Source organism: Magnusiomyces paraingens, assembly GCF_902498895.1.
Source record: "Magnusiomyces paraingens strain CBS 517.90 genome assembly, contig: contig3, whole genome shotgun sequence".
Lineage (NCBI taxonomy): Eukaryota > Fungi > Ascomycota > Dipodascomycetes > Dipodascales > Dipodascaceae > Magnusiomyces > Magnusiomyces paraingens.
In genome coordinates, this window is record NW_022474069.1 from 4,205,001 (window position 1) to 4,221,105 (window position 16,105).

At 31.0% G+C, this 16,105-nt stretch overlaps 2 protein-coding genes across 2 annotated transcripts; both read right to left on the reverse strand.

Annotated features, from left to right (window-relative positions):
- Positions 1–8,797: 8,797 nt before the first annotated feature.
- SAPINGB_P004594 (uncharacterized protein) lies at positions 8,798–10,219 on the reverse strand (the record flags this gene model as incomplete). The annotated part of the gene is made up of 1 exon (XM_031999309.1): positions 8,798–10,219. The coding sequence occupies one exon, from the start codon at positions 10,217–10,219 to the stop codon at positions 8,798–8,800; it is 1,422 nt and encodes a 473-aa protein (XP_031855200.1).
- A 2,827-nt stretch (positions 10,220–13,046) lies between these two features.
- Positions 13,047–16,067, reverse strand: SAPINGB_P004595 (uncharacterized protein; the record flags this gene model as incomplete). Its single annotated transcript, XM_031999310.1, has 1 exon — positions 13,047–16,067. The coding sequence occupies one exon, from the start codon at positions 16,065–16,067 to the stop codon at positions 13,047–13,049; it is 3,021 nt and encodes a 1,006-aa protein (XP_031855201.1).
- Positions 16,068–16,105: the final 38 nt, after the last annotated feature.

A 16,105-nucleotide genomic window follows, 5' to 3' on the forward strand; every position in this document is an offset into this window, starting at 1 on the left:
TGGTAAGAGAAGAAAAAATATTACTAGATAAGAAGGGAAAGTTTTTTGTTTTGTTTTTTTTTATTTTTTTTTCTTTTGCAACGTTTCTAAATTGAAGAAGAGGATATATTTATTTAATAAAGAGTATATAATTTTTGTATATGAAAAAAAAAAAAAAAAATTTTTTTAATGATGAAGAAGGTATTTTTTTTTTATTAAAAAAAATGAAGATGATAAGGTTTATATAAAAAAGAAAGAAAGAAAGAAAGAAAGAAACCGTTTTTGGTTAATGTCTTGAGTTGTAAAATATTAAAATATATAAATCCAAAAAAAAAAAAAAAAAAAAAAAAGTAAAAATACCAAAATCTGGTTATACATGTCGTCATTGTTTGTTATTTAAGCATTAAAATGTTCGCTTGTATATATTTATTTATTTATTATTATTATATTAAGATAAATCTTAAAGTTTTAAGAGTTTTAAAAATAAAAAAAAAAATAAAAAAAAAAAAAAGTCAATTAAAATGTTGAAAAAAAAAAAAAAAAAAAAAAAAAATTTTTTTTTCATCAACTTTCCATTTAAGATAATTGAAATATGGAAAATAAGAATGAAAAAAAAAATCCAAAAAAAATCCAAAAAAAATCCAAAATTTTATTTAAAACATTCCCAGGCGGCACATGGCTAAAGATTCCAAGGTATAATAATTTTCAATATGAAGAAGAAGAAAATTTCTTAAAAGAATATATATATATATATCATTCTGCATGTTTAACAGAAATTAATATTATTTTTGTATTTATATTTATATTTGTAAAACTAGTTTGATTTAAGAAAAAAAAAACAATCGTTTCTAAAAATACAAAAATACAAAATTAATTTAAACTATTTTATTATAAATTATTATAATTTATATATTTTATATTAATAAATAAAATATACCTTCAAAAAAAAAAAAAAAAAAGAGAGATGGGCAATTTTAATGTTAATAATAGAAGTTTGAAGATAATAAAAATTAAAAATTAAAAATAATAAATAATTAATAAACAATCCCCCCCCACACTTTCTAATGAAGTGTAAAAAAAAAAAAAAAAAAAAAAATTTAGATCAAAATCAAATGTCAATAACGAATTTTAGCAAGCAAGCAATCATATATATATATAACACTCTTAAAGACCTTTTAAACATTACTTTTATTTAAGAATATCAAAGCTTAGTTTTTTTTGTCTTCTTCTTCTTCTTCTTCTTCTTCTTCTTCTTCAGTTAAGTCTTTGTTTATTTAAAATAGCATATTAACTCTTTATCCTTATTCTTTACAAGGATAACTAACTATTTATTTTAAGAATTTTAAAAATTTTTAAAATATCTATTCCTTTATATATATATATATATATATATATATATATATATATATCATTACTTCTTTGTTTAAATTTTTCTTTAAAAATAACCACTTGTTTATATATATATATTAAAATATTAAAAATAAAAAATCACCTTATCACAAAATGAACTTTTTACAAGATATATATATCTTAAGATAGTCAAAAAAAAAAAAAAAAAACTCTCTCTTCTTTCCACTAATTGACATATTTAAAGTCATATTAGGCAATTCCACTTTTAACCCATCAAAATCTCCCATGCAACAAAAAATCATATTAAGATCCTTTAAAAAGTCTTTGTAAAATAATAAAAATAATAATAATAAAACAATTAACTATCAACTTAAACCAAGCTTACCTTTTTTTTTTTTTTTTTTTTTTTTTTTTTTTTGACAAACTAACTAGTTATTAGAATATTAGAAATTTTAAATGTAACTTTTTTTTCCTTTCTTTCTTTCTACTTTCTACTTTTTATTTTTTATTTAAAAAAAAAAAAAAAAAAAACACTACGCCGTTCTGCGTTATCTGGGACTTCGTTTGGTTGGCTGTCATTCATTCAATTGCTGCATTGTGCATTCCTGCAGATAACTACTACTACCACTACTACTACTACTACTGTTGTTGTTATCAAACTGGGCTTTTGGCAACAATAACAGTAGTAGTAATAGTAGTCATTCAGTCCTTTTTATTTCTTTTGCCCAGTAATATATAAAATAGTCATCGTTAAATCTTTTTTTTTCTTACTAGTCTAGCCTATTTATATATTTGTATTGTAAAAAAACAAAATTTTTTTTTTTTTTTTTGGTCCATCTTTTTATCAAACTAAAAAACAAAAAAAACAAAAAAAAAAAAGGCTCTCTCCATAATATAGAAAGAAAAAAAAAATAGAATCTGCTGGTGTGTTGTTGTTGTTGTTGTCTTTGGAATTAATTATTCGCGCGGACATTTGATTGTAAATTTATTTTTTTATTTTTTTATTTTATTTTATTTTATTTTATTTTAATTTAATTTTTTTTCGGGTGATGATTTTGACGACGACGACGACGACGACGACGACGACGACGACGACGACGACGACGACAATATTTTTTTTTTTTTTTTTTTTGAACAATCGGGAAGACTTATTTCAAACATGGCTAACACGGGTATAAATAACAATTTTATTATATAAAAAAATAATTAATTGGGAAATCTTTTAAAATCATTCAAATCATCCAAGTCTTTTTTTTTTTAATTTTTTTAATTTTTTTAATTTTTATAATCACTCAATCTGTTTTCGTTTTCATTTTCGTTTTCATTTTCGTTTTCATTTTCATTTTCATTTTCATTTTCATTTTCATTTTCATTTTCATTTTCATTTTCATTTTCATTTTCATTTTCATTTTCATTTTCATTTTCGTTTTTTATTTTATTTTATTTAAAAACATTGTTAATTCAAAAGGGTTCAAACATTCCATCAATGATAAGCTTTTCAAACATTAAGAACATAGAAATAAAAATAGAAATAAAAAAATAAAAAAATTGTATATATCAGGGAATTCAAGGCGTCTGTATATATATATTTCTATTTTTTTTTTTTTAACAGGGCGATAAATTCTTAAGAACGATCAATATATATAATAAATTGAAAATGTTCTTTAAAGCCGGGACTTGGAATTCACCTTTTTTTTTTTTATTTTTTTTTTTTTTTCTCTTTTTAAAAATTCAATGATTTTCCATTTTTTTTTACCAAAAAAAAAACACAAAAACTCTTGGAGACTTTTTTAACCGAATCAAAAAAAAGGGTTCAATTAAAAAAAAAAATTTTTTTTCTTTTATTGTAGATAATAGATGGATGGATATAATTTTGCTTAAAAAGTAACTTGATTTATAATTAACGTTGTTAGAATCTCATATCAACTTACTAACTTATTTACTTATATATATATATATATATATATATATATATATATACCATTCCTAAATTACCCGCTTTTACTTGTTGTTAATACTTAAACTTTAAGACTTATTTCAATATTTTGGTTTACCCTCTCCTCACACTTATACACATACACATAATTAAACCTTGAGTTTTATTTATTTTTTTTAAAATCAAAGAAAAAAAAAAAAAAAAAAATTCAAAAATAATCATTCAAACTTTTGATAATCAACTGTTTCAAAATAATTCAATCAGACTTTCTTTAGAGAAAAAATATAAAAAAAAAAAAAAAAAATTACTTTAACTTATAATTAAAAGTAAATTAATTATTTTCTGAGAAACAAAAAAAAATAAAATAAAATAAAAGAAAAAAAATTATCACTCTTTTTTTTCTTTCATTTCTTTTCATATCCTGATTATCCTGATTATTATTATTATTTTTAAACCCCCCTTCCATCGAACCCTTTTAAAAATAAATATATATAAAACCCTTATAAGGGCTTCGCAAAGCTTTGCCATGTCGTAATACCCCTATTCATTGACCCTGTCACTTTTCTAGAAAGTGATAAATCATATAAATCATATAAATCCTGCTGCCAGGCAAACACTAATCATATATATATATATATATATATATATATATATATATAAACTGTTACTTCTCACAATATCCTACTTCGATACCGCCACTTTCCTTTTTTCTTTCTTTCTTTCTTTCTTTCTTTTTTTGGCTTCGGCTTTGGCTTTTCATGCCCGCCCACGTAACTGGCAATTTGCACACGTTGCTACTACAGTCTGGTGTCTTTGTTGCATTAACATTACGTGGTTGGCGCGTGCACTATCCTCGGTAACTTACCTGTCTTTGATTGCTTTTTTTTTTTTTTTTTTATCTATTTTGAGGAACGAACCAAATAAAAAAAATAAAAATAACAACATGCTGGCCTCTTGTCACGATCTTTCACAATTCACATGTTCGCTGTCAAATTCTTCTTTTATCAGACTCTTGTTTTCACCCCAGTAATCCTTTAATGACTATATAGTCTCTAGTTACCTGGTATGTCGCAGGTCAAATCCTCGTCTTGACATGTGTTTCACTTCTCCTACACTTTAGGTATTTCCTAAAAAATCTCTTTGTAAATCACATAATAATTTATTTTCCAATTGCAACTGTCCAGACCTCAAATAATTAATCTCCTTATTGGTGACAGTCCCATATATATATATATATATAATTCACCATCACTAAGTCATTTTACCTAGACCTTTTTTTTTTCTTTCAATCAAAAACATTTGGCAATTCAATATAAAAAATTCAATTGATCACTATATTCATTTTATTTGTAATTATGATTATAAATACCCTATATCATCATTCAAATGCATATTTCTTTTCTTGTGCTACATATATATATATATATATATATTTTCATTTACCTGTCTCAAAAAATAAAAAAACTATTAGAAAAAATCCAACCAGCACTCAATTGCCCCAATACCAATCAATTGAATTTTCAAAATCTTTATCAATTGAATATCAAAAGTACCTTTGAAAAAAAAAAATAAAATAAACTGCTTCTTATGAAATATACCCTCCTTACTGTGATCAGATTCTTATATCATCTAATTCCTTGATATCCTGCCAATTGGTATATGCCGTGCGGTTCCTTACCCTTTCTAATGGAAAAAAATCGACTGTATTTTAATGGTATCAACAACGCCTCGGTTCCAACTATTGATTTTTTTTTTTCTTTTTTTTTTCTTTGAAATAAACAATCCTACCAAACATTGGAAATGAAAAAAAAATGTAAATTTTATTAGCCTCTAAATTATACTTACTTTGCACTACACCAAGAATAAAAAAAGTAAAATATCAATAATAATTATTAAAAATAAAAAGTGTTTCTTCTTTTTTTTTTTCCTTTAACCATCTATCGTTTCACAGTTTACTATATAAAAAGTACCAAAGACTATCGTTTTTTTTACCCGTTTATCCAATTAACCACTAATTTTGTTCCTGACAAATGGGCTTTCGCAACCAGTGCATATATATATATATATATATAAATAAAATAAAATAAAATAAAATAAATAGAAAGACCCAATTATTGTCAAATAACCTAAACCCTGTTACCCCTCATTTTCAGCTCAAAGTTTGCACTGCTGGCCTCAATTGAATTGTCTCTTTTAAGCCCCTTTACTTACAATGGGTAAACTCTCTAGTGAGACTGTTTGACACAGTTGTAAAATAGTCCCACCCAAAATACTCAATAGCGTTTGTTAAGGGATTCTGAAGCTGCAAATAAATGTATTCAAGTCATAACAGAAACACTCTCGGCTAGAATGTATCTAACTATATATATACTAAAATAAGAAGTTTAATGAGACCTGTTAATGTCCCAATTGCATTGAATTGAATTGCAACAGATCAGCAATTTGTACCTACAGCACCAAGTTATATCCACGTACTTTTGTCGAGGCATGTTCCTTTTTAACAAATTGTGCTAGTGTTGCTTTAGATATACCAAAAAAAAAAAAGATATTTTTTCCTTTTCTTTTTTAGTTTTAAACCAAGGGAGGCAGTTTGATTTTACGCTAAATAAAATTCTATTTAAAGGTTTACTCTATTTTATTTTATTTTATTTTGTTTCTGAATAATCAATATTCAAAAGTTGATTCTTCAGAAATTATAGACAATTTCAATTATAAATACCATCTTTTTTTCTTTTTTTTTTCTGTCCTAAACTACCAATTTCTCTATTAACTATGACCTCATTATTAGGAAAAACTAACAATTGGCCGTCACCATCAAGTTCGGTGGCTACCATCGATACAATGAGCGACCCAGAAGAAATAGCTACCGTTGAAAAAAAATGTCCTGAAACAAATTTTTCTATAGAAACAATGGGTTTCCCCATCACTATTGGAATCTATTCCCTATTGAATCAAATTTGTAATATACCAACGTCCCTAAGAAAAAAACATCTTCTTTATTGGTTTTCTTTTTTGGACGAACCAGACATGCTTGTTGATTTTAAACAATTAAATAAAAACGATAAAAATTATGAACCTGAAGAATTATCAATTGATCCTTTAATTGATTTACAAAATTACTATATCGACACATGCAAGCTAATTATCAATGGCAAGTGCATACCAGAAAAACTGTATGATGATTTAAAAAAAATTCAAATTCAGAAATCACATATTATAAATTTGACATTTGATTTTGATTTTGATTTATTTACTTTTGCCGATAAATACTACACTTTTGCCTAATGATTAAGAGATTGGGACGAATTCCACCAAAACGGATTTTTATTTGAAACCTTCCAAAAAGATTTTGAACAACTTGTTGAGAAGTTTAAAGAATCAAATTATGGAAAAGTGTTTCTTTTTTTTGCTAAATTAACCTGGAGACACCGGCTCATTATTATGATCGTATGCTCGGGGGTTTTCAATGATGATTTAATGTTTGATCGCTCTAACATTGATACCAATGAAAAAACAGAAGTTGTATTGAATGTTTTAAACAAGGCATATGGGTTTTACTGTGGTAATAATCCATTAAAATCCATTCAATTTTCCCAAGCCTGGATAGGAAAATGTACTTTTTAGGATTCACTCCATTTTATGAAATCCCCGACAGACACTATAATTTCCCAGAAAATTCTATCCCCTATATTATTTCCCATTCAAAGGCTGTTCCAATTGTTGAAGACAAATATCGTAAAACGTACGGTCTTTGCATTACCTGTGGCAATCACAAAGCTTATAAGGGCTCCTCCTGTATTAAGTCTATAATATTTAATAATTAATTATTTTGAAGATATTAATTTATAGTTCATTATAGTTGTTAATAAATTATTCTTTTCAAATCTTAGTTTAATTTTTCAATTCTTTAGAAAGGAAAACATAAGATTAGTCTGTATCAACAATTTTAAATAATTATAAAAAACAAATTGTTTAATAAATTGTTTTAAGATAAATAAGAACTCAAGTGGACAATGTGAATACATGCCATTTATATTTACTTTTACTCAACATCTCCTTTCTTTCTAACCTATTTTTTGAAAAAAAAAATACCTTCTTCTGTTACCAAAATTTGTTTAACGTGCTCAAAAGTCTTGGTTAGTTAAAATCAGCAATCTCTAATAACTAAAATTTATTATTTGGATTTAGAAAACTGGGAGATTTAGATTTCTTCATCTCCCTAAATTTCTACCATTTAGTTAAAATTTTTACATCAATTCCTCTCTAAGAAAAAGAATCCCATATTTATTCACTTGAAGTTCAAACCAATCAACTGCAAGTTTGTACAAACAATACTTTGGCATTGCTCTATCCTCTAATAGCATCTACAAACTCAATAATTGTTAAGCAGTTACCAGAAGAAATAATTTTAATAACTCTAAAAACTATTTAAATTTTTTAATGACCTTATTCATTTTATTTATTTTTTTGTGAGATTTCTTGGGCAAAAAGAATTAAACCAGGTTTTGCATTAAGTCGATTTCTTTTTGGCTTATGTGTAGGGCTGACACATTCTTACTATATTAAAATCTAATAGCTAAACTTCAACCAGAAACCCAGTAAATCCAGTAAACTCAGTAAACTCCCGGTACAATTTTATGCTCGGAACTTTAAATATTTCTGGTGTCTTTAAGCGGTCCCTGAAAGCCCAATAGAAAAAAAAAAAAAAACTAAACACCATTGTTCTGGCATAAATTGAAACTGTTACTCTTTATTACATAGTTTTTAAATAATTTGAATCAACATTAATTTTAATGTTAAAACTTGATTATAATCAAGTTTTCAGTAGGCCGGGACGTTAGCCCACATGAATTAAGTGTCAATTCAGATAGAATTGAAATTACAAATTAATGTTAAGAATAAAAAAAAAAGATTGAAAAAAAAAAAATATTAGGGTTCAAAGCTAAAAAAACATCCAAACCTCATTAATTGTCAAAGGTACCGAAAGTTAAAGATCTGGGGTCTTACCAAGCTCCAAGGTTAGAGTTAACTTTTCAAATTCATGGTTTTGTAGAGTTATTATTCTGCCAACAAATAACGTTGGATAAATCTTTTGTTAATACTCAGAAAAAAAAAACTATTTTTATTTTTACAAGTTTTGACATAAATGTTAAAACTCATCAAATGATGATCATCATGAATCGATTCATTTTCTACCACATTAGAAACCGGTCAAAGATAAGGGGGAAAAAAATTCCACTTCATTAAATTGGAAATCAAAACATGATTTTATATTTCTGTTCTTTATACTCTGCAATTTTCCAAAACCAAAATCATTCTTATAAAGATAATGAGCATTGCAAGAAAAAAAAAGTATGTATCAAATGTGCAAATTTTATTCAAAATAATGGAAATTTTTGTTCAAATTCAATTTTCAGCAACAGATCTTATAACAGATTACTACCTTGTTCACTATAAATCATTATAAAAAAAATATAAAGCAAAATTTGTTCTTTTTGTTATTTTTGTTCTACTTCTCTCATGTTAAAAAACTCATTTCTGTAAAGTCAAACTGCTTTGCTTCTCCGAATTTGAACAACTCGCCTTGGTTTTTGACGGAGAAATATAGTTCCTAAACGCCGGTATAGTTATGTTTAAAGCCTCTAGAAATCGAAAATGAATTGTTGTGAGCTCTGTATTAACGTCTTTTTTCCCTGCAAGCCAGCGATACACCGAATGATCTGAAATAACAGAAATCATTATAAATGTAAAACTAGGAATACAATCACAAAGCTTCTTAAAAACTATTTGGTAATCTTGAGGGGCCAACCCAAACCGCTTTTCAGCAGCCTTAATAAGAACCCTAACTTGTAAAATCCCATCCGCAATATCATTTCCGTTCGCTGAAAATGAATCGTCCAAATTGTAAAATGAAAGAATCTTGTCCAATACTTCATAAAAGGTTGATCTTGTAACCAAAAAATTGGGGAAAGAATACCTTGCTTTTAATATTTTCTTCAAATCATCCCAATCGGCTACGGATTCCAGATTAAGCCACTTCCAAATTTCCAAATTGATACATCTTTTTGATTCATTAACCCATTCACTTATTGGAATATTTGCTCTGGTTGCTTCATTTTCAAAACTTTCCAAAAAAAACCTAACATCAGTACCATCAAATGTCAATAAAGAATTAGCTGTGACCGATTGTGCCAAATCAAAAACACCATTTTGAGTCACATTTAAAAAGTTTGCACTTTCTTGATTACTTGAAAGTAAGTGAGAGCAAAAATTATTAGACTGATTATTTTGTTGAACCCCACTTGGAGTAAAAAAATTATTGAATTGCTGACAAGAGCCAAAAATCTGTTGGTCAGAAAAGATATTTGAATTAGGTATACCATAAATGAATCCTTGTAAACTTTCATTAGAATTAGTATTCATGTTAATAAATGGAATATTATGGCTTTGAATATTGTTAGAGAATGACTGTAAAGCAAGAGGTCCAACGCGATTAGGGTTCATGTTGTATTGAAACAAGGCAGTGTTTTGACCGTAAATAAATTCTGTGGTATTGAAAGCAATGTTTCTAAAAGCAGTAGAATAAACACTAGGAGAAACAGTAAACCCAGTAGTTGAATTAACAACCACTGGAAAATAATATGGCATAACATGGCTCATTTGGTTTAAGGTAATAGGGTATATGTTAGGCTGGGAACCAGAAACAAACGAAGTGTTATATTGGTTAATCTGAACATCCTCCATCACAGAAGCAGCAGAAACAGAATTTAAACTATTCCTGTATATATTTAGACTATCATTGGTGATGGGATTGAAGTTTCTGTTTCCATTAATCAATAGTAAAGCACTATCAGATGACTGACTGGTAGAAATTGAGAAATCAGTCACTGATTCAGAGTTAAGGGCAACATTACTGGCTCGACTGACAGGTTCAATTTTGTTTGCAGTAAGCATTACAACTTAATAAACCGCAGAAAGTCTCTTATAATACTAAAATAAAGCAAAAAATATTATGGATAGGTTATTATTAATTCAAAAAACAATTCAAAGCATACACAGTTCAAAACAAACCCAAAAAATATATATATAATCAGCTTGATGAAAGAACGACAAAGTATTAAAAAAAATATGTTAAATTTTATCTTAAAAATTGAACTTGAGTTGTCTTTATATAATTAAAAATTACATATTGTTTTCAATTCTCAAGCGATCGATTGCATGAGGTTCACAAATCCAGGGATCTAGATCCACTCTTAAAAATGCAACTGTTCAATAAAGCTAGACGATTCATGTAATAATATCATGCCATCTTATGCATAATAATGTAAATTTTTCAATATTTAAATGAATCAGGTAAGTGCTGATGGGCATAGCATAGCAATTTGGTACATATAACGATATTAAATGGTAATGGGAATGAAGGAAATCCGGTATACAAAAGGAAGTTCCCAAAAAATTGTTACCGGATTTTATTCAGAAATCACGTGATTTAACTTACTATTATTAAATAAACTTTAAAGTTGATTTTAACAAAATTTTGTTAAAATCTATTTTATAACAAAGATACATGACAAAAAAAAAAAAACTACAACAGAAACTTGACTTTACAAAATTTAACTTTCACAGCAACCTCATATCATGAGTATGATCAATTCCAAGGAATAAATAAACAAAAAAAGATAAAGATAAGTAAAAATTACTCCGACACGGGGAATCGAACCCCGATTTCCACGGTGAGAGCGTGAGGTGATAACCATTACACTATATCGGATTTATTGTTAAATTTACAAACCTGTATAGTTTTATTCTGATTATATTGAAAATAGGTTTCCATTAGTTTATTAGAACATAGCTTTGAGGGGAAAGGGCTGGATGGTGTAAAGGGTAACACGTTCGCTCGATAGCGGAAGATACTGGGTTCGATTCCCAGAATACCCCCTTTTTCCTGAGGATGTGTACGGGAGTATACACCTAGACTGAAAACCATAGGCTACCCTGGTTACAGGAATGCCGACTCTTCCGTACAGTCTAAATAGCCTGCAGGTGATTGCGGGCCGTATCTCTGACGGAAGAGATTAAGAAATACATGGGCGTCCGTGAAGATAAGTGGAAATGGGTTGGGAAGGTTTTGGGACCGACAGACTGGTTCTCCCTGTTCCTCGTAAGCTGGCATCAGGGCCCATCTTCCGGGCTACCGGAGACGCACAGAACAGAAACCACCCGTACTAAAAAGGTACAAATGAAAACCGGCAAGTCACATAGTCAGACAATAAAAGGATAGCGCAGATGCTGATGTTATATAGTTTTATAACCCTTGAATAAAAACAAACAAACAAACGAACATAGCTTTGAAGGATCTTGAGTAATATTACTCAATTTTGCACGGGCCATGGCAACTTTGGCGCATGGTTTAAAAAGTTTGGAATTGAAAAGGATAGTTACAACTGCAAATGTGGAGAGCTGGAAACAGTTCATCACATTTTAGTTGAGTGTCCTTTGCTTGAAGAGGAAAGAAAAGGACTGAAACGGATATCTCCAGAGATGGACATGTCGACTCTCTTAAACAGTTTAACTGGCTTACAAGAGATTGTAAGCTTTATCTCTGCTTGGAGGGATTAAGAAATACAATTACAGCGTTGATGAAGACAAGTGGAGATAGGTTGGGAAGGTTTGGTTATTTTTAACCCCCTGTTCCTCGTAAGCAGGCATCAGGACTTATTTTCGGGCTGTTGGAGATGCAATGTTGAAGCCAAAATTAAAAGTTTATTATTAAAATGAAAAGATATATAGTATGGACAAGAAGGATAGCGCAGATGCTGATGTTATATAATTCTATAACCCTTGAATAAAAACAAACAAACAAACAGAACATAGCTTGTTTGGCCTATAAGTTCAAAAGTTTTAAATTAAAAAAATAGTTAAAATTGCAAGTGTGGAGATTTGGAAATAGTTAGACGAATTTTAGATGGAATGACACCAGAACTACTAAAAACAAAAACAAAAGTAATAATTTAAGTGAATAACCCGTTTCAAAATAATTTATTTACAAATATAACTGATATAAAACTAACAATAGCAGTTATAAAAGGTTGCAATTGGTTCTCATAATTCTATTATTATTGTCAGATCACAAATGGTGGTTTGTTTAAGCAAAGATGAGAGGAAAGTTTTATCTTTTGACTAATCGGGAAAAGAAAATTGAAATTAGTTATTTAATAATAACTATATATAAAGCATTTGTTCTAAGCTTGAATCTATAACAACACTTTTTAATTTTCTTCTTAGCTTGAAACGTGAAATTAGTTTAAATGTTATAAGCAAAATCCTTTTTATAAAAAATTTTTCCTTAATAATATTATGAGCTGTCTCTCTCAGACTAGATTGTTTTTGAACTTTCTGTTTTGAATTTTGTATATGGACACATATTTGCTACTCTTGAGGATTTTTTTTTTTTTTTGATATAAGGCAATTCTTCCTCCAATCATTGATAATGCTGATATCTTTTTTTCCAGATTTAATAGTAGCAGAACATCTATTATTAGATTTTTATATTATAAACTCAGTTACGACATAAGTATAAACTCATAGTTATAAGATTGACTCAATTCAATTAATATTAGTTTGCATCTTACTTTTGTTTTTCAAAAAATAAAAAATAAAATTTGGGTGAAAGCGATGACTACATCTAAAGTTTAGGCTTTTCGACTAACTTTGTTTAATTTTTTTTCTTTCCTTTTTATTTCCATTGGATTGTATTTTTTTTTTTTTTAGAAAATCTCATTTAGTTATGGTTGTTAGACACAACTGCCTTGAGACCTTCAGCAAGAACTGAATCATATTCAACCTTATGTTGGTCAGCCCACTCGTGTAAAACACGATATCCCAATGCCGCAGCTTCTTGTAGAGTTGAGAACATATGCAGCGGAACAAAGTAAGGGTCATCCATAGGTCGCAGACCTCCAGTGTGTCGTGGACGACGCCCCAACCCAGACGATGATGGACCCTCAATCTTAGACTCCCTTGCAGCCCATGTCTCTGGGAATTGTATCCGTAATGTTTCCATGTCAAGATCACGAAGCCCGCGTCGAAAGTCGGCTGACGCCTCTTGTTGTTCTTTGAAAAACTTTGACATAAGAGTTTCCATATCACGGAGTTTCTGACCTTCGTCCATAGGAGTGACCCCGCCATTACTACTGCTGCTATTCATCGAACCATCGGGACTTCCAGCACGCGATGCACCCACTGGTGTATTTTTCAGTCTCAGAAGTAGTTCTTCGTAACATTGCGCAATGCGCATATGAATCATGGCACGAATTTGATAGCACAGGCCAACCAGGCTGCGTGCGCTTATATCTATTTCCATCGAGCTGTTGTTGCCGGAACCTTCATGATCGAGAACACCAACAATCCATGCTACAAAGGGAATTAATGACATCCAGTCCTGAGTTTGACGCGTGCGGCGCAACACCTGATCGGCCTTGTCCTGGTAATCAAAGGCAACAATGTAACCAAGTAGAGAATCAATGGCACAAACTGCAGCACGGCCCGGTACACCATTGCCTTTAGTATGTAATTCGTCAGCAAGATGTTTCCGCTCACGAGCCAAGTGCCGCCACCGCCCAGCTTTTGTCTGCAGTAGCTTACTATTGTTTGCACGCAACTCTGGCGTCATGATATGTCCACCTGATGTTGACATGGCGCGGCCATGATGTGGTGTTGGAGCTTGATTCTGTGTTACTTCTGGCGAGGCCGTTGAGCCAACGCTAGGAGCAGGTCCACGAGATTTACGTGGGGAATCAGCAGTATGTGTGGAAGATAATGATTGAGATGATTGAGATGAAGAAATAGGACGCTTAGCATTGTTGGATTTTTTCGATGAATGTTCTTCAGAATCGGAGTCCGAGTAATCTCTAGAAATGCGAGTCTTTTTTGGTGGTGCATTTTGTGCAGTAGCATCTGATGGTCGTTTTTTAGTTTTGGGTGTCAATGAGGTAGTAGAAGTAGTAGTGGTAGTGGTAGTGGTAGTGGAACTTGCAGTACTTGTTGTGGCAGAAGAAGAGACCGGAGTATTTAAGCGTTTCTTTTCATGCGAAGAAGTAGTATTATTATTGTTGGTAGTAGTAGCGGTAGCGTTTGAATCCTTGTCTAGTTTTTCTTTCGCATTAACCTTGAGTGATACAATGAGTGAGTTGCGACGACGGCTTCGAGGCCTTTCTGATTCAATACCAGGGCTTGGAGAGCGCGACACAGGTGATTCGCCAAAAACTTCGCTATATTCGACGTTTTTGCTATTGTTACTATGGCTGCTTGGTTCAGATTCAGCATCAGATTCATCATAGTTTGCAAGTTGTGATTTTTTTTGCTTAACTCGGGGCTTTGTGCTCAAAATTTCAGGGGATGTAGGAGTATTATTTTTCACGTCTTCATCTTGACTTGGACGTATAGGTTGTTGTGATTTTAAAATTTCATCGCACCATTCTGGAAGGGTTGGTGAAAGCATGGGCGGAAGTATCAGTGGAGAGGAGGGAGCTGAGGATGGGGTTGCGGAAATTCCAGGTGAAACCGGATCCTTTAGTTTCTTAATAGGCTTGTCGCGTGTAGATAAATTGTTGGATGTGCCTCCACTGCTGCTGCTATTAGCGCTAATATTACTATTATTACTGTTATTACTATTATTACTATTATTACTGTTATTGCTGTTATTGCTGTTATTGCTGCTAGTAGTACTTCCGACGCTGCCGCTACTGTTATTACTGCTGCTACTGCTGTTGCTTCCAGAAGACTTAGGGGTATCTTTTTTGGTAGTGTTAGAGTCTTTATTATTTCTAGAAGGTAACAAAGGTGAAGAGGTAGTTGGGTTACGTTTAGCCATGGAAAAAATTGCAGATTGCTTGTTTGAAGAAGTTATAGATGATGACGATGATGATGATGATGATGATGATGAGGAAGTGGGGGAAGGAGTGGTAGTAGGAATGGATTGAGATGATTGAGTTTTCTGAGAAAGCTTTTTATGTCGAGCAGATGTAAAGAAAACTTTTGCTTCGCGTTGTTTGATATGATGCAACGGCTTAGAGGTATTATTACTAGAATTAGTATTTTCATCCACAAGTGACGACGATGTGGTTGTGGGTTTGGTAGTCATAAAAGAAAGAGAGTCTTTTGTCTCCTTGGACGCAGCATTAGGTGACGATGTTGCAGATGATGATGAAGAGGTTGCTTTAAAAAACTTTGAAAAAGTTGAGCCTCCGGATGGCCTTGCAGGGCCTGGTAACGCCGGAGACTTCTGGCGACTAGATTTTGAGACGGAAGATGGGGCTGTTGATGGACCTAGTGGCAAAGGTAAAGATGCAGACTGATTTGACACCGGGGCGTGAGCCGGGGCCGGCGACTCCGAGCGATGTCGGCGCTTGACTGGGTTGTGGTTAATGGTGGATGAGGAGTTTGTAGAAGAGGGGTGATTGTGATTGTTGTTCTCGTTTGAGGAGCGGGATGAGGAACGCGAAAGTGGTCGAGAAGATGGAGTAGGAAGCTGTTGTTGCTGTTGTTGTTGCTGCTGCTGCTGCTGCTGTTGTTGAGTTCCACGATTGTTGTGGTGCGGTGCTGAAGATTTTTTGGCCCGTGCTGAGGACGGGGAAGTGTTTGGGCGACTAGATGAAGAGTGGTCTGTCGGTGCTGGTGAGGAGACTGGCGAGAGGGCAGATGGTGGAAGGTAAGAGACGTATTCTCTATTATTTGGGTCTTCCTGAGGGTCGATGGCGAGTTTAGAGCTGAGGTTAAAAATGCGAACGTCCAAATCTTCCATGGATGTGATTGATGATGACAATATTATTAACAGTCAAG